Here is a 19,371-nt window from a genome sequence, read left to right on the forward strand (position 1 = left end):
TTTGGGCTTTCAACAAGGACCATCATGGTTTACTGTTTTCACCATTGACATTAGTTCATTTTTTACCTTTTATTATTTTAATTATTATTATTACATTGCTGTTTTGCACCTTATTGGACAATGTGATTTGTTCTGATTGACAGAAAATGAATCTAAAACTATTAAAATAATAGATAAATTATAAAAGTCTTCAGAAAATGTTCCCCATTTTCTAAAAAAATGTATTAAGCAGTTAATCAAGAAAGTAACCAGTGAAGGCAAAAGTAATGATTAGTTTGTATGCACGTAATAATAACGGATTTACTCAATTATAGATAGTTCTCTGCCAAATTATCATTTATGAATGCTTATTGGATATCTTGAATATATATCTGACAGTTCTGGAGCTAGTAATTGTATATATATACACTCTGGTATTTGTATTTTCAGCTCACAAAATAGTTTTACTGAAGCTTACTCGTAGCCTAATTCACCTCCAATAAATCACTGCGCTTCCAGTGTTGAGCTGTGAGAGGCCTGCAGTCCACGTGTTGACCACCAGGGGGCGCTGCTGCGGCGATGCCTCGATAACACGTCAGAGTCGGAGTTGAAAGGGAAAAGGTCGACAGAAAACATGGCTGCTCCCGTGGATGACATGTTTTCCTTCTGCGTGGACCCCGGCAAAGTCTCCACCGGCGTGGATGTTAGATTTATAAACCATGTAAAGGTAAGGCGGTTCAGAGTTGGTCGGACTAAAGACATTTAGGCACATCTGGAGCTTAAATTAGCTCCGTAGCAGAGATGTGGAGGACGCATGTCGGCTGTCAGCGTGGATCACAGCCGGGCAGAGCAGAGCCTGATGGGCGCACAGAGCACTGGAGGAGCTGGACTGGTTCATGAAAGGCTTTCTGAGCGGATCTGACGATAATAGATCTGGTGGTGTCCAAAACTACCAGTTAGTACGTCTACTGTGGTCCTTTTAACCAGAAGTGTGCAAGCTAAGGAGCAACACTCACCATTGTACTCCATTCAACTTATTGTGGGGTGATGTGCATGGAGCATTATGCAACTTTATTGTCTCGTGGCACCCTGACTTGATGGATGAAGGGGTTAAGTTTTAGTTTTAATATGAGGTTTTTGTTGGAGGCCAGTGGTGAACCTAACTCAGGAGACAAAATCACATTATTTCACTCTGTGCTGTCTACTGTCATTTCTGCTGATAAGAAATGCATTCGACCATTATTCATACAAAATATTATTATTCAAATTATTCTTTACAGGGTTGCAGGAATCCTCCACTTAAAACCCCTTTAAACCTGTAATAGTGTGAGGATAAGGGCGAAGCAAACACAATATTGTTATATGTTAGTACATTTCTATCTCTGATACCTCAGTGGAAGAGACTCTGCTGCATGTAGGTTTAAATGAGCAAAGACTGTTTTCAAAGATCGGTGCACAATAGTAATGTTTGTTTGTTTGTTCATGTTTCAGGGCAAGGGTCTCTTTGCCAAAAAGAGCATCAAGAAGGGGGACGCCATTTTTCTCGAGCGGCCTCTGGTCTCGGCTCAGTTCCTGTGGAATGCTTTGTATAAATACAGAGGTGAGCTGTCCACTGCATTTTAACACACAGCAACGTTTTAGTGGAGTAACAAAGAAAGCAGAAACGGGTTTAATGACGGGTAGGTTTTCCACATACAAGGAATCTGCCTTGATGCATATTATGAATAGAGTATAAAATAAAAGATGTAAGTAAGTGACTGCAACAGTCAAGACGCATAAATAAAATGACAAAAATATATACGATAAATCTGTTTGGAAAAATGAAGCGCTTAACGGTTTTGTGCAACATATTGTCCAATAAATGTTTATTCACAGTAATATAGAGTGTAATCAAAATGTGCAATTATGGATGGAGATTATTATCCAAAAGATGTGGAGACTTTACGTTAACGTAGCGCGTCTATGAGGCGGGATGGGAGGCCTTGTCGTTGAGACCAGCTCGTGAGGTTTCGGTCCTGCCTGGACTTTGATCTTGGATGAAACTTTAGCATCTTAAACCAACAGGGTCTGCAGTAAAGCTTTACCTCATCTGCTCTACTCTTGCACCGTTGTCCTTTGGTAGCCTGCGAGTACTGCTTACGTGCTCTGGAGACTGCGGAGGAGAATGCGAGGAGACTCAGCGGCATCCCTGGACTCAGCCTTCCTCATCCTGAGCTCTGCCACGTTCGACCAGAGCTGCACCAAGCCTGCCCTCACTGCCAGGTGAGTCCAAACAGGATGTGTTGATGTCTGGATCTGACTGATGATGGCTTTTGAAAGCCTAAAAGTTGTCATTTGTATCTCACAGAAGGAAAATAAAGTGTTCAGATCAATTTAAGACAAGAAACGTATTGATTTTAAGACGGCTGTTCTTCCGACTGGTTGGCGACATGACTAGTGTTGGTACTATGGATCACTAAGCCACTGTATTTATTTCTTTATTAACCAAAGTGAAATCTGAGACAACTGTTTATCCATGGCGGTTTCTTTGTTTTTGAAATATTACATATCTGTTTAGGCCACATATAAACAGATCTAAGTGAGTGGTTTTCATATTGTATTAATAACTTAAGTATTCGCTACAGTTACAAAGTTCTTCAAAGTACAATAAACCCAAATAACTAAGATTAGAATAACAAACACTTACATATATTAAATAAAAAAGAACAAATGCAGTAAAAGCACAGAATTAAACTCAACCAACATGTTTTTAGGAGAAATGTAAACATTTAAACTTGATATAGCTCATTCCTTAAGTATGAAGCTCTATGAACTCTATTTTTAATAATGCATTAAGATGTCTTAGATTTAGTTTATTTTTTAGTGGAAATACAATACTTACTATACTTCCAAAAATTTAAATTCAAATAAGCTTTCTTGGCACGACAGATCAGAAACATGTATTGCCAAAGCAGTACAGACAATTCTGAGCATTGACAGATGTTATAATAACCAATAAATATACAAGAATATGCAAATACCATCAATGTTATCAAATACAACATAATAGTTGCTATAAATAAGAATGTATTACATGGGCGGCTGTAATAGTTTTACAGAAGTAATAACTCAGTCACTGAAGTGCTTGTTCTTCTCGGTGTGAGACAGTCACACACTCAGGATAAACTCGGGAAACATGCCGTTTTTATTTTATTTGAACACACAACCTGTGACGGCCTGTTTCTTTGAACAGGTTGATTTATTTTTCTTCTCAGGAGAATATTATTTTGGTCTTTCCTGATGTGACCAAATGAAAAGTCACTCAAAGTCACTTGTAGTGGGTAAAAGAAGCCATGGTACAATTAAGTTACTGTTGAGACTGCGTTGAGCGGAGATGCTCTCAGACATTTGTCCTTGGAGTCTTTGAAAACCATTGATTTGAAAAATGCACTCTCTGTGGAGAAAAATACAAATTCAAAACGTGTGGAGGTTTGTCCCGTCACCTCTATCGTAGCTACCAATCACAATACCTTTCTGAAGTGTTCAATAAACTGTACAACTCATTTCGTGATTACAGTGACCTCACACAATAGCTGCTGCAGGTTGATGAAGACCTGGGGGTCCAGTTAGTGATTAAAGAAACTGGGCTGTATGGCGGGGAAAACATCCAGCGTTTAATAAGTGCTTAATACACTTCTTAAATATTTTCAGTGTTTTTTTTTTTGATCGGTAAGAAACAGTCTTCCTCTGTAGGTGATGTACTGCAGCAGCGAGTGTCGACAAGCCGCAGCAGATGAGTACCATCGAGTTCTGTGTTTGGGTTCCTCCCAGGACGATCCGGACCATCCCATCAACAAGCTTAAAGATGCATGGAGGTGAGAGGGCATGTTATGCATGTTTTCCATTGCAAACCGCTGATTCTTCTATTAATAAATGTCATTCACTCAATGACGATTTGTCCTCTCCTCAGGAGTATGCATTATCCCCCAGAGACCTCCAGCATCATGCTTATGGCCAGAATGGTAGCTGCTGTCAAACAAGTGAGTGTCTGATCACTTTCATCTCCTAAATCATTGGGTACAATTAATCATATTACAAACACAATACAAACACCTTGCTGGAAAAGGACACAACATGCTGCATTCAATATAGATTATTATTATCGCCCGCGCTCCATCACTTTTTGATGGTTGTTAAACCTAGCTTGAAATGACTAATACAGATGTCCTAGTAAAGAAAGCTGGATGTGAAAATAGTTTTTGCAAGGTGACAACATGGTGTGAGGATGATTTTAATAGACTTTGCTGTAATGTGATGCTATGCACATATTCATTAGAAAACGTTGAAGCTGCTCTGATCAATATCGTTGTATATATAAGCAATAGATGAATATGCACAATATGAAAGGTGTTGCTGATAGTGATGAACCCAAAAACCTCCGCAGTTCCCCGTTGTTTTTTTTACCATCTTGAAGATCATTGCTTTGGTTTTATGGCCCGTAACTTTATTGTTATGGTTCTCACTCTCACTACTTTCGTCAACCTTGCCTCCAGCAGCAGGCAGCTGTTTTCGTAAAAAAAAAAAAAACGATACGCTACCTGCTCAGCACCATACAGCAGACACGACAGTTAGCCATAACAACTTTATAAGGTGGTGGTTTGACAGTGTTGTGTTTGCAGCCAAAAAGACGTTATTTCAGATTTAATTTTCACTGTGAATTAAGAAAGAAGAATAAGATGAGAACAAAGCTAGAATTTATACGGTGCAAAGTTAAATGCTACAAATGGCTTTCTTGGCGTAGACGCCACCAGGAGTTTGATTGTCCTTTTAATAGACAAGAGGCATTGAAACATTATGCATGTGTCACAAAGATATACTGAATATTAAAGATGAAATGCATATTTGTTAATAATATGTATTGGTTATGTCATACAGGCCAAAGACAAAGCACACTGCCAGAAGCTGTTTTCCCACTTCTGCAGCCGGACAGGTAATGAGGAAGAGCAGATCGCCCATAAGCTGCTGGGAGACAAGTTCAGAGTAAGTTACCATCACCTGTCACAAAAAGTCACAAAAAATGTCATAGTATAGTACGCCATAAAAAAACTTCATAGTGTAGGATGCCATGAAGATGTAATGAAATAGTCCTAGTTAAAGTATGTCATAGAAAATATGATGGTATAGTATCTCATGTAGAAAGTTACAGTACAGTATGTCATAAAAGATGTCACCGGATAATAGTCATCAGTCGTAAAGACGGTCATAGCATAGTTTGTCTTAGTTAGTCATAAAAAAGTTGTAGTAAAAATGCAATAAATATGTAATAAAAATCAAAGTATAATATGGCATAAATTGTTATATAAAGTTCAAGTATAATACATGTCACAAAATGTTATAGTATATCATAGAAAGTTGTAAAAATTCCCTTTGTCTTTAAAAAGTCTAGCCATAAAAAAGATGAAGTAAATTATAAGATACAATTTTTATTTAATGTAAAATAAAAAATATATATATTTTATGACGTATAATATGTTCATGGCATGAAAAGCATCAAAGCATAGTGGGTTTGTAAATGTTCTAAAAAAGTCAGTTTGTCATTAAAAAGTACCGTATTTTCCGCACTATAAGGCGCACTTAAAAGCCTTTAATTTTCTCAAAAAACGACAGTGCGCCTTGTAATCCGGAGCGCCTTATATATGGATCAATTGGTTAATTGGTTGATCCATACTGGTTGCACACGGCGCTCTGTCAAAATGTTTCAGTACGACTGGTAAACTACAAAGCCGCACCGCGGTAAACACCGGTACTGTGCTTACTCCTAGTCCAACACCACTTGTGTGTATAAAGACCCCAAAATGGCACCTTTCAAGAGACACGCTTACGACGCTATTCTATTCTATGCGCCTTATAATCCGGTGCGCCCTATATATAAAAACAGTTCTAAAATAGGCCATTCATTGAAGGTGCGCCTTATAATCCGGTGCGCTTTATAGTGCGGAAAATACGGTAATGAAAAAGTCAGAGTACAGTATGTATGTTAATAGAAATATTGTATGTCATAAAAATTATCATGAAAAATGTCATAGCAAAGTATTTCATAGTATGTCTTAAAAAACTTCACAAAAAGTCGCTATGATATGTCGTAAAAAAAATAGCATGAAAGTCATTGTTTAAGGCCGAGGTAAAGATATGTCATGAACGATTTTGTATGTCATAAAAAGTCATGGAAAGCAATTGTATAGTATGTCACAAAAACATAATCGCATGTAAAAGGATAAGTCATAGTATAGTTTTGAAAAACGTCACAGTATTGTATGCTATCAGACGAGTTGCAGTATTGTGCAGGTCAGGTCCTCTATGTTGAAATTGCTGACTCTGTCCACCATAGTCCAGTTCATGGACATCGGGTGTGTCAGTGTCCCCGTTATAGTTTAGTATTATGTTATCAGAAGACTTATAGTATTTTTAACCATTTAAATGTAATAAAATAAGTCAAAAATTTTGAGTTCTTTATTGTCATGAGCACAACAAACACAAGGAAGCAGTCGTTGGCAATAATAATCTTGTATCTCAGGCTCTCTCAATGTAGAAAAGAAGAAAGTAAAAAAAGGGATTAGATATAAAATTGTGCAAAATTAAAATATAGGGATGAAATATAACTCGTATAAGATGAAAAACCAGTAATATAACAAAAATGTAGCAAATAATTCTGTTTGCCTTTGCAAATGTTTGATTTGTGATTTTGGGCTGTACAAAATACATGGAATTGAATTGTAGAAGTCCTCCATGCAGGGCAAGTCATGCTCTGATGCTAATCGCAGTCGTTTATGGCTCAATGAGCACAGCGTGACAGTGTCACTCCCTCCTGAAAGAGCTTTAATTCCCACTGTGGCTGTCTATCCTGATGTTTGTTTTCTGTTATGTAAAATGTCGTTTTCCTCCGTCTGACATTGTTTCTGTAGGGGCAGCTGGTTTTGCTTCAGAGCTTTTTTAAAGCGGCACTTCATGACGATCATCTTAGTCGGGTAAGAAAGAATATTTCAAATGCATCCACTCCATGTGTCCCCGTATGTCTGACCAAGTGCTGAACAGCTCCGGTGTCTAACAATTCATTCTGTTGTGCAAGTTGACTAATTTAAACCGCTTGTTTTGACCCGACTAATGTTCCAAACTAAAGATGTATCGAGCATACTGTCATAGTATTAAGAAAACCTTAAAATGCAAATTTCAGAATATTGCTCAAGTTAATTTGAAGAGAGTCGAACAGTTTAACGACCGATCAATTATCAGAACTGTTGCAGACTCATTTTGTGTTCTAATGCAGCTGCACATTAAATGTTGTAGGGCAGCTGATTACCGCAGTTCAGACTGATGGTATCGTAGGAAACCTACGCAGGAAGATGCGTTCTTGAACTCACTGTGACATCCAGAACCGTGTTTCTATGCTGATTTAACTGCAAAGTGAATGCACACGGAGTTAAGTTCTGCCAGCTCAAGATGCTGAAGCTGACCCTGACCGCTGATATTAAAAGTGTCAAGTGCTATTCATGACTTTCTGTCGCTATTGCAGTGGTTTGTCCCTGAGGGGTTCCGCTCTCTGTTTGCTCTCGTGGGAACCAACGGACAAGGCATCGGCACGAGGTAAACATTCGCCGCTCTTCCCTCTTTCGACTCTGGATCTTAGTTCGGCTCAAGTAATTCTCTCTCTGTGTGTCTGTTCAGCTCTTTGAGTCGGTGGGTTCATGCCTGTGATGCACTTCAGCTTCCTGCCCAGCAGAAGGAGCAATTGGACTCTTTTATCGACCAGCTGTACAAGGACATCGAGAAAGGTCACAGTTTTATCTTAGTCTTGGAGTTAATTCTTTTTGTATAATTGTGTGATTTAAGTGTTTATCGTCTGTGTTGTCCTGATGCCATTGCTGGGATTATGATGTAATCCGTGTTCAGATCTCAACAAAGGCCAGAAACACTCACTTGTCTGTTATCTCTGTAGAAACGGGAGACTTCCTAAACTGTGAGGGCTCTGGACTGTTCCTGCTTCAAAGCTCATGTAAGTGCAGCTGATCTCCATGTTATGAGCGCTGTCACTTCAGTTCAAAGACACTGTTGTTCTGGCCAAGAGACTGTCCGATGACCGCCCCTTTTCACTGTCTTCTTTGACCCCCGCAGGTAACCACAGCTGCATACCCAACGCAGAGGCGTCCTTCCCCGACAACAATTTCCTGCTTCAGCTCAGTGCCCTCAGTGACATCAACCCAGGAGAGGTCAGCTGACACGTCTGGGTTTGGAGTGATAAATCCTGGCCCGGGATAGACGGCACAGCACATCCCTCTCTAGCTTTGTGTGCTCCCTTGTCAGCCGGCATTAGAAGGCTGAGACTTTGAGGGTTGGGGGGTTGGTTTGTCAAGCTGTCAGAAAGATTGAGAAGCCTTACATCTGCGTGGCACAGTAATGTCACAGCCAGCCGTGCTACTCTCGCAGCAAAGCTCTCCTTTGAGTACTCCCAAAGACAGCAGCGCTTTGTGTAGTATTGCACCAGTAGAAAGATGGAAGGACACAGCGACTTCCTGCATGAGGGGGAAAAAAACACGACAAAGACCTGAATTATTTCTGCCATTTGAAAAAAATAGCTGTAGCGTGTTTGTAGGACTTAACTGGAATTGCCAACTGTTCAGCCAGTTCAACTGTGTTTTCTTCAATTCTCAGGAGATCTGCATCAGTTATTTGGACTGCTGTCAGCGGGACCGAAGCCGCCATAGCAGACACAAAGTTCTGAGGTAAGAATCTAACCCCTCAGACGATTCACTTGAGGCAGGGTGAAACTGTTGCGAAGTCCACCTGGATCAATAAAAAAGCCTTCCAGGCGATAAGGAGGCAGGGATGCTCGGGGTCTATTTATAGAGCACATTTTAAAAACAACAAAGTTAAATGAATAGGAGCATAGAATATATTGATAAGATCTTTTCACAAAAAAGATGAAATGCAAGCAAATATAAAACCAAAGTGTGGACAGACATGTCTTCATGGTGGAATGGAATGGAGAGCAGTAATTGGTCACCAGATCTTACGGGTTGGAGATGTTACCAACATCTTTGTTTTTAAAATGTTTGCGAGGTGTACGTTTTTCTAACATTCTCAGCCTTGAGACGGTGTAGCTGCAATCCAGGTTGTTGGTGTAGATGAATGTCAATCTTTATAAGCCCCCATATCACACCCACTGAAGGAAAGGTATTAAACACTCTTTGTTCTGGTGTGAAGCAGCAGATTGTCAAATTAATTTCAGCTCTTGTTAGAGGTGCAACAATGTGACTGGCGGAATATTCTCTTCCCAGGGAGAACTACCTGTTTGTCTGCTCGTGTCCAAAGTGCATCTCCCAGATGGATGAGCTGGACGTGACATCGGACGAGGAAGAAGAAGCAGAAGGCGAGGCGGAGGGGGATGAGATGGAAGATGAGATGACAGATGTCTGACGAAAGACTTGCCCATATTGTTCTCAGCCGTTCCCTTTCCTGCCACCACGCTAAGCATCCATGAAGCCCTGAGGAATAAAGACCGGTTCAAACCACCATCTGCATTTCACCAAAACTGTACAAATGTGTGGAAAAATGTATTAACAAATGCCGACACATTTCACTCATTCTTTGTCTTGTTTTGGAGATCGGCCACAGAACAATGCATTTCAGTATTAGGACAGTTTTTGCTGTACTCCAGCACACTGGGTGGTTTGAAATAAAACAAAGACTTTCAAGGTTTGTGGGTGAACAGTTAAGGACTGACATCTCTAAAACGTTCACTAAATCTGGATTAAAACACTATTTTAAATCTACATTAATTAAAAAACATTCTGCCGACTTGGTGGCAGTTATAATACGACATATTGCCTTATTAAATAGTTACCAAACAGCACTTGAAAATCTTCTGCTCTACAGTGGTTATTACATTCCAAAATTCAAACTGGAGAGGGCAAGTAAACTGCTTTTATCTAAACTGGAAATGTCACTCATAAGAACGGTGAGAATGAATCACAATGAGTTGAAAGGCTCCAAAGACTGAGAGAAATTGCAGAGGATGGTGATTATTCTCTATAGGTTCACTTTGAGTGGTATTACACAGTCCGTTAATCCATTGTTATATGATTAGAGCTGCTTTATATTACAGCTGGTAGTCGGTACTCTATCCTCAGTGATTGTGTTACTTGTTCAAATGTTCCACATCACTCAATGTGCTGGAGAACAGAGCCGAAACTAATACTTATTGCACTGCGTCTGACCTCCAGGTCCACTAAATCAAACTCAGAAGAACTGTTGTCATTTCTCGCTCCTTACGTCTCTCAAACAAGGCAAAGTGATTAAGCCAAGGTCGGATGATTCTCAGGTGTTTTTCTCCACTTAAGAAGTTTCTTACAGGACTATGCATTATTGTATTGAGGCTTTATTTATATTCCGTTGTAATTACAGTCTTGTCGTGTGGGAGACGTGCAGGCGGTGGTATATAGTTTGGTTTTCATACGATGATCTATGGGGTTAAGTTGAACCGTCCTAATGTATAATGGAGACCTTGAGTTGAAAATTGCTTTGTCAGTAACTTCCCTTTGTTGACTGTATTTCAAACCGCAGTTCCACGTGAGTGAAAGAGCTGCTGCCCACACATGAATCAATATTACAACAACGACTGTAATCGCAATATTTTTAGTTTCTCGACAAAGATTGGAAACATGGAATGTAATCACGTTTTTTTCCCCCACAGGAGAATGTGCAAGGCACACATGTATGATTTAAATATAACCGCAGCAAACAGGAGCCTAGCAGTTGTCATTTTTACTACTGTGGCATAAACCATTGAAATTGGATGTCTGTTGAGTCATTTATCTGGTTTACACACCTCCTGCCTTTGCTACAGAAGACCGTAGTAAAATATTTGTTCATCTTTGCATATTAACCACAAATCGTTTCTCAAATTGTCTTCCTCAAGGGGGGTTTGGGTTTCACCATTTTATGACTCTCACTCTCTAGACAGCCTTTCGCTTTAGGCACTTTTACCAAACCACATATGGATATACACATCTCATATCATTAATTACTAAATGGATTAAATGAAGTATTCTACTGCTGATGCCCGCCAATCAATCACTGTGCACTGACATTAAGTGCAGTCGAATCAGTGCCAGCAGATACTGGATAAGAATACGTATACTGCAAAGTTAAGGATACTTCTCCCCAGTGCCTCCAGTATTCTATGGTTGACGTTTCTCCATTAACCTTCTCAGTTTACTCCAGTCCAGTCCCCAGTTGTAGCTGCACTTGCATCACATGCTAATTCACCCAGAACGCACAAAAGAGAAATGGGGGGGGGGAGAGAACACATTATGTCCATGAAAGGATGCACACCTGGGACCCAGCATGGCGGGAGGCTGGACTTCTGGACACATCCTCCACTTGAAGCTCCCCCACCCCCCCACCGTCGCCTGTCATCCTCTGAAGCCGTGCCAGAATCGCTGCAGGAGCTCTGCAACTTTGGAACTGTGGATTTTGGTGCGGCAGCACGCTCCAGGGGTCTGGCTCGGGCGGGCACACACATATAGGCCTCCTCATCACGCCCGCTTCAAGTCCGGAAAACGGAGAGGTCAAAGAGTCTGCCTTGAGAGAAGAGGACTCAATAGAGGCTCGTTTGAGGACTGAGGGGGCGGGAAGTGAGGCAAGTGTTTGAGGAAAGGAAAAGGGAAGTGAGGGGGTTGAGGTGGGGGGGGGGGCATTAATTACTATGCAGAGAAAGAGTCCTTTATTCTGACAAACCAAGTTCAAAACACTTAATATACATTTCAAAGACCACAATGATCTAAAAGTGGCATATTACTGTCATTGTCATATTATGCAGATGGGGGAGGGAGAGCACTTGACTAGAGATAAAAGGTTTTTTCAATATGTTAATGTCAACTGCAGGAAATATGCAGACTTCTTATTACTTGTAAGACACATTGCTGTATCAACTTTTTTTTTTTTTTTTTTTAAACCTCTCAGCTTGATGCTGTGTTCACACCAAACGCAAACAAAATTATTTACATACAAAGTGAAGGCTCAGGGCGGCGCGAATACACAGAATTCACCCAAAGCGCTACGATAGTAACTCATATTTGAACAGAGACTGGACGAAACTATGTGTATCATGTGTTTATATAAACTATAGACTTTATATAAAAATCTGTTTATTTTGGGTTCATACCACTGTAGCAAATCAGTAGATGCTCTGCTTAGCTTACTAGTTACAGTAAATGCAGCTCAGTGGTATTCACCAAGCGCCTGTATGATGTTATGAACCCGGACACGAGGGCAGCAAAAGGGATTATTTCAGCCATGGTTGGTGAAACGTTGTTAGTATCTACATGGCGGTAAATCCCCCCCCCCCCTCAGCTCATGTCCGTGTGACCGTCTTTGCGGAAAGTAGATCAGAGGCGTAAATCCGCTTTGCGTTCGGTGTGATAACATCATGAGATGCTCCTGCAGTTTTTCTCCCAAAATCTATACAATTGAATTAAATGTGATTTTTGAGGAAGGGCCTGTACGATATGGAACGACTCAGGCAAATGGGTAAAGATATACTGTACATTGTAGGGCTGCAATAAACAGTTATAATAACTATAGATTAAAACATCAACTTTTCCCATTGATTGTTGTATTGCTTAGTTCATAAAATGTCAGAAAATAGTCAAACATACCTGTAACAATCTCCCAGAGTGAGATGATGCTTTCAAATGTCTTGCGTTGTCCAACCAACAGTCCTGAACCTGTTTTTACATAAAACAAAGGAAAAGAGCATTAGAGAAGCTAGAACCAGAGTGCAGTTAGTTTTTAATTAATACTTGACTTTCATTTTCTTTCAACAGACAACTCAATTAACTGTTTCAGCTCTAAACATTTCAACCCCATCTTCATCTATTAGATGTTATTAGATTACTTTTCCAATTTAATGGTCCCCATTTCCTTGAATTTTGTCGGTTGCTTTCTGAAACTTCTATTGTATTTGAAAAGCTGTCCTCAAATGAATAGGCTTCGTATTTCAGCATCATTTATTCTAAATGATCGTAATCGTAGTTTAGGTAGTTTCATCCCAACGTACTGAACTGTTGAACTGAAATTGATTTATCTGCCAAGGTGAAAGGTGGGCTGTGTTGTTGTGACTGCTAGTGTGAAACTTGTCTAACTATTTCACATTGCATGCTCAAAGTGGGCAAACTATGAAATGGAAGCTGGTTTTTAGACCCAAGCAAACTGTCTGCTTGAAACCAGACCCCATATGGAAACAATCTCCAACCTACATTAGCGCTGTCCAAATCAGTTACCACAACGCATACCACTGCTACCTCGGAGGGCTACTCCAGAACTACAATGACCAACGACTGCTTCACGTCAGCCGACCTGAAGTAAGGTTATTGCACTTTAGCTCACCCTGCATATAAATAAACACCAGCAAGAAATACAGTCTGAGAACACAAACATGGCTGCTGAGTGACCTGCTGGTTTTGATCAATGTTCTGCTGAAAATCATTTCCTCTGGAAAAAAAAGAATCAAATTGGTCCAAATTGTCAACAGTACCGCACAGAAACATTGTGAGCTGCCCAGTAACGTCACATTCATCTTCAGGAAGAAATGTTTAAGACCTCAATGGCGTCGTATAAATCTTGTAGCGTGACCTGAGCCAGTGGAATGGAACATGAAGAATTGAGCTGTGAATCATCCAAACAGAGGCTTTAGAATCACAAACGTTACAACAGGATCTACAGGAGCACTGTGTTTGTGACGGAGGACTCAAGAGACATATGCTGTTTGATACCTGAAGTGTTTTTGTGGATATATTCTCTCTTTTGTATTAACACAGCCTTTAAAAAAATAAATAAATCGAATGCTTAATGATTTCGGTAAATATCTGACTTTTTGTCTCGTGCCACCAGCAGGTCAAACGCTTTTATCCTGTTAAATATCTACATGATAGATGTAAACAAAATTGTGAACACACATCTATGTTCCCCTGAGGATACATCCTACTGAGTTGGTGGATCCCCTCTTTTCCTTTAACACCAACTTGAGGTTTAACTAGTAGTTGGATTGCCATGAAATTTTGTACACACATTCATGTCCCTCTCTTTTGTGATCTTCTTACTTTTCCTCCCATCTGGTCAACATTTTCATTTGTCCTACTTTATGATCAAATCCCCGCTAAACTAATAACATTTCCATCTGCCTCAGTTGTACTTTGAGTTTAGCATTTACTAGCAAATGTGAGCATGTTGGGGAACATAGACAACACCACCATGTTTCCATGCTAACATTAGCATATAGCTCAAATATTCAGCACATGGAACAATGAATCTCTACAAATCTTGAAACTGAACTGACTACACTGTTCATCATTGTTGACTCTGGAGATACTGAGCTGATTAGTTCGAGCATTATGTGTCTGATTTCTTTTTTGAACGTTTTTCGGAGCACAACTAAGCAGCTGTGGGTTTTCCATTTTTGCACGGGCAGTTACAATTTTGTTCTTTTCTTTCCCTCCCTCAGCGGTGGTTTGAGACCTCCAAGACGTGTACATTTAATTTATGCTAACTTCTCAGTTTGAGGCTTGGACAATTAAAACTAGACCATTGTGCTATATGCGAACGAGGTCAACTGTGATCAACTGCAAATGCCTCGATGAATTCTTTCTCTAAGGTCAAGCCAGACATTCCCACTGACACCAAACACGGTCTGACTCATGTAGTGCAAATGAGGCATTTGAAACACTTTGGCTATTCAGCTTTATCTCTCGCTATCTCATTTTCACATCTCTTGTAGGACATTCAACACATCCTTGCAGGATGAGACTGATTCTTTCTTTCGGCTGTGGCATTTCAGAGTCCGGGCCGCGAAAGAAGCAACTGTATCCAATTATGTGAAGCTTAGTCTTGCTTAGTCGGAATCATAAGCCTGCTAGCAAGATAGCGTTGCTAGATAAAGAGCATCAAGAGCAGCTCTCACACCCTGTGGGCAGCTGGTTGATGAACTGTACAACAGAAATCTTTTCATTACCAAAACAAAAAGCATGAATGAGTAGAGTCTATTCTGTTGTTAAGCCAGTTTTGAAATGTCAGAAAATTCTGGCTGGAAGTATTAAAAAAATAAATATAAGTGATTGTATTCCAATTCTATAAAGTCTATTTACTAATTGATTAATGGGATAATCACCTCAGTTGTAGTTTGAGGGTAGTGAACACAAGATGCAGAATGCAAATGTTAACCAGAATGACGAAATGGAATGGAAATGTGCTTTTGGCTTTCACATATTGATCATTGGCCCCTGTTTTGTGGGCCCCGTGAGAATTCTGTCTTCCAATCAATCTCTGATGAGAATGCCTGCAGGTGGCAGGAGCCTACTTTCAAGATTTATGGTCTCCATACTTAAATTCAAAAGAAAATTATCCTTCATCTGCAAATTTCACTGCTCTGTCCCAAATGAATTGGCCTGCGTGTGAAAGTGAGCCTCCTCCCCCCCCCCCCCCCCAACCCCCCATCACCATATAGCCTCAGGACACACTTTGACCAGCATGGGGAGAGGAAGTCCATGCATAATGCTTTGTGTTTATTTGAATTCCTAACAATTTCCATTGATTACACATAAAAAGACCACATTGGAGCCCCTTCATCATGCTTTCAGCGGGAGATAACCCAGTGAGCATTTTCTTCATACATGTAGTGTTACATCCACATAAAGACATAAACAACATTTAACATGCAACGGTTGACCTTTTCATTACCTTCAGTGTAGTTTTGTTATCAAATATTATGGATGAATAAACAATTATCTGACTTTATTGCACATCTTAAACCATGAGCTACGGCATCAATATCACCTCAGGACATCATCTAATTACTAAGCTACCTCTTGGCTGGAACAAACAATAAGCATATTATGTAGCTCTGGCTTCCTATTACATCCAACGTCTGTTCATGAAATGAACACATAAAACATTTAAATGGGACCGTTTTCACAGCACACAACAAGATCATCCATGTGCCACAAACTACCCAGAATTTCCCAGACGACTGCATATTTAATTTCATACACCTAGTCCTCCACAGAGACGTCTGACCCAGCGCTGTATGACGCAGTGAATGCCTTGCTGCCTCTGAAGGACCCAGTTGTCTGAGACCGAAACCGTTCAAAAAAGTTTCATGATTGAGCTTAGAGCTGCAAAATCCATCAAGACAGAAAGTTGGATCCAAGCACAAGCTGGAAATGTGATTAAGGCCTGAACCTCTGTGGTAAGGGATCCACCCAACAAATCCCGTACCCGACACCATCATTCTGCCGAGGTTCCCCAGGAGACGTTTAGCATTTTGTTAACATAAACCTGTTTAGTGTGACATGGGATGAAGGCCCCTGAAGTGACAGATGTTTCTCTTTAATGTGATAGAAAGTATTTTTTATTTATTTTTTCTTGGGGAGGGAGGGGCAATACTTTGTGGGGTTGAGTGAGAGACGCTCAGGTTGCTTCGGGCTGTTTGAAGTCCTGGGCTGATCCAGTCTCTCTCTCTCTTTCTCTCTGTGAAAGTTGTGCATGTTGAAACACCTTCTCTGTTTCAGAGAGCAAATAAACTGCTCAGGCTCTTCTTCCCTCTCCTCCTTCAGCACGACAGAGTAATGAAAACTAGTTATGAAAATGGTGACTTGACTTTTTTGTTTTTTCAAATACTTGGGAGGTAAGGGTCATTGTAGCCTCAAGCAAGGTGCTCTCAAAATGAAATTGTTTCACATACTAAGTAAAAGAGGGACCACTTTCCTTCTTTGCAAAAAAATAACTCTAATATGCACTCTGAAATGGGTTCATACGAGTAATTTCTGCAAAACTTAATTGCTTCTGGGATTTGTGGAAACACTTTCTTGCTATTAAAGTGCCATGCTCCATGTCTCAGGTTATTGTCCATCTTCATCTTCGAACTGCAAGAATTGAATAACAGACCTTGCAATACTGCAGTGTTTGTTGAATTGTAGTGGCAAGGCTTGAGCATTGTGGTGGAAGAGAACAAAAACAAAGGCCTCTCTCATGGAGCTGGCAGACTGTTTGTGTGGCTGGTTGAAGAGTCTTCAGACACCAGAGGGAAATCCAGCAGACCTTCAAAGGGACAGCGCAGCGGGCGTGTTGGCAGACTGCTGGTTTGGACAGCTTGCATACCTTAACACAGCCCCAGTTAACAGACCAGCACACATAAACACAGCAATGTACAGGCCAACATATCTATATTTACAACCGTGATCTCCAACCAGGGGAACTTATACTTCAGGGGTTACTTCAGCATTTGTGGAAAAAACAAAATAGAAAGCTGAAAGACCTAAATATATATATATTATCTATATTATAGAGAAAGCATGTAAAAACTAGTTAGGAAGCAAGCAGAGATGTTAAAAAAGCGAGTTATAAGTAATAGAAAATGGTTGAAATGGTTTGCTAAATAGAATAGTTAAAAACAGATGAAAAAGCTAAAAGTAGTGGATATGGTTGAAATAGTTAGCAAAAGTATTTAATAGTTGGTTAAAAAGCTAAAGCAGCATGGTAAATGGTTGAAATAGTTATCTAAAACTATTGTATACAGGGTGAAAAAGATTATAGTAGCTAATAAATAGTTGAAATGCTTAAATAAAACATAATGAAACACTTCAACCAGTAAGCTAAAAGTATTGTATAGTTGGTGAAAAGGCTAAAGTAGTGCATGAATTATTAAAATAGACAGCTAAAAATGATGAAACAGTTCAAATAGTTAGGGAGCAAAATGTTATAGATAAAAAGTTTAAATGAAAAGCTTTTGCTGCTCTTTTCAAGTTGTTTGAATGCAAACATACTAAACTCAACAGTGATATCTTAAATGTATAAAAACATATTATAACAATATCCAGATAATCAGTAAAGCTAAATAACATCCAGTTTAAAGCAAACATACTATAGCTATATCTATATCAGGCACATGTGAATTAATGAATGAGTATACCGCACTTTTTTCCATACAAGCACACACTCTCACACACACAGGAAGCCACTGAATTATAGATGCAGAAACAGGAAATTCCTCCCTTTACCCTCTGTCATTCAGACTGCGACCTTGCACTAAATCAATTAGTAGTGCTGCAGGCAATCAGTGGACCTCCTCGGAGACTCTATGAATGTTCCCTTAATTCACGAGGGCCTCTTGGACCCCTCTCCACGGACACTACCTGATGGGTGGCCACCGCTCCCGTTCGTACAAACAGGACAGTCATTTCACGCTGCGCAAATCAGAGAGCAGTAGGGGTGAGATCATTTTGCTTCCTCCGCTGTGCAGCATCCTGTCTTGCCCATAAAGGGTCCTTCTCCTGTGTGGTCAGGAGGGTCTTGTTCCACTCAGTGAACACTGTGAAGGTCCCTTACTGTGTCCTTTAGGTGGCTTTTGTCTTTTATAGTGCTGCTCCAAGGCAAGCGCCGATATAAAAAACAATTTATGGTGTGATTAACCTTGCTGAAATTACCAGGATATATAATGTTGGTCATTATTAAAGCCTTGATAGAATATAAAGGTCAAATCTCCATTAATTAATTTGTGCTGAGACAATTAATCGATTAATTGATAGGTATCAACAACTAATTAACCATTTGTTAGTTATTTATTTAGGACGAATGCCAATGTGTGCTGGTTCCAGCTTAACACATGAGAGGATATGCTGCTTTTTATAAATGGAGACTAAAGTGTTCAATAATATATAAATAAATAAGTACCTCTTCTTAGTGCCTTGTGGCGCGTAAGGCCTTCAAAAGGGCGTTTCCAACGCAATGGTCCGCACCACGTTCCATGAATTCCAGTCACCCTCTTTTCTTTCTTTCTCAACTGAGCGCCTCCAGGAAGTCTTTGGTCTTCCTCTTCTTCTTTTCCCATCTGGTACCCAGGTCATTGCTATGCTGGAGGTGTTGTTCTGGTCTTGTCTTATTAAGTGTCCAATCATCTTCCATCTCCGCCACTTCACGTCCTCACTCAGCGGCTTCATTTCAGCTCTTTCCAGTAACTCTTCAGTACTGACCTGGCCTTGCCATTGAAATCGGATGAGTCTTCGTAGACACTTTTAATGGAACACATACACTGTTTCGTTCCATGACTCACACCCAAATAGTAAGACTTGCACCGCCAATGTTTTACACAGCATCAGCTTTGTTCCTCTTGAGATGTTGTTGGAGCTCCAGGTCTTTCGTCTGCCAAATGCACCCCTGGCTTCTGAGAGTCTCTTCTTCAGCCACTGTAACAACTATACCCCCCCCCCCCCCCCCCCCCCCCCCCCATATATGTAATACTGCCAATCAAATAAAGGTTATCAAAATGTTTTCATTAAAAATTAATTATTTTACAGACACTCATGA

At 40.1% G+C, this 19,371-nt stretch overlaps 2 protein-coding genes across 2 annotated transcripts in view; both read left to right on the forward strand.

Annotated features, from left to right (window-relative positions):
• Positions 1–592: 592 nt before the first annotated feature.
• On the forward strand, positions 593–10,806 carry smyd5 (SMYD family member 5). The gene is made up of 13 exons (XM_076103828.1): positions 593–706; positions 1,471–1,579; positions 2,102–2,241; positions 3,712–3,833; positions 3,929–3,998; positions 4,894–4,998; positions 6,921–6,983; positions 7,529–7,599; positions 7,681–7,787; positions 7,952–8,008; positions 8,128–8,222; positions 8,665–8,735; positions 9,291–10,806. The coding sequence occupies exons 1-13, from the start codon at positions 614–616 to the stop codon at positions 9,427–9,429; spliced, it is 1,242 nt and encodes a 413-aa protein (XP_075959943.1). The 5' UTR covers positions 593–613; the 3' UTR covers positions 9,430–10,806.
• Positions 10,807–11,324: 518 nt separating this feature from the next.
• gfra4b (GDNF family receptor alpha 4b) overlaps positions 11,325–19,371 on the forward strand; it is a 55,570-nt gene continuing 47,523 nt past the window's right edge. Inside the window, exon 1 of the mRNA XM_076103610.1 lies at positions 11,325–11,511. Within this exon, the coding sequence (XP_075959725.1) occupies positions 11,325–11,511 (187 nt within the window). The remainder of the gene's footprint in view (positions 11,512–19,371) is intronic.

The sequence above is a fragment of the Anarhichas minor genome, unplaced genomic scaffold, assembly GCF_050575085.1.
Source record: "Anarhichas minor isolate MPS153535 unplaced genomic scaffold, ASM5057508v1 ptg000028l, whole genome shotgun sequence".
NCBI classification, from domain to species: domain Eukaryota; kingdom Metazoa; phylum Chordata; class Actinopteri; order Perciformes; family Anarhichadidae; genus Anarhichas; species Anarhichas minor.

Excerpts from the sequence above, each read along its gene's own strand:
- smyd5 (XM_076103828.1), top strand. The coding sequence starts at position 614 with ATGGCTGCTCCCGTGGATGACATGTTTTCCTTCTGCGTGGACCCCGGC. Across the intron at positions 707-1,470 it reads GATTTATAAACCATGTAAAG|GGCAAGGGTCTCTTTGCCAA; the intron begins GTAAGGCGGTTC and ends TTCATGTTTCAG. Across the intron at positions 3,834-3,928 it reads AAGCTTAAAGATGCATGGAG|GAGTATGCATTATCCCCCAG; the intron begins GTGAGAGGGCAT and ends TCCTCTCCTCAG.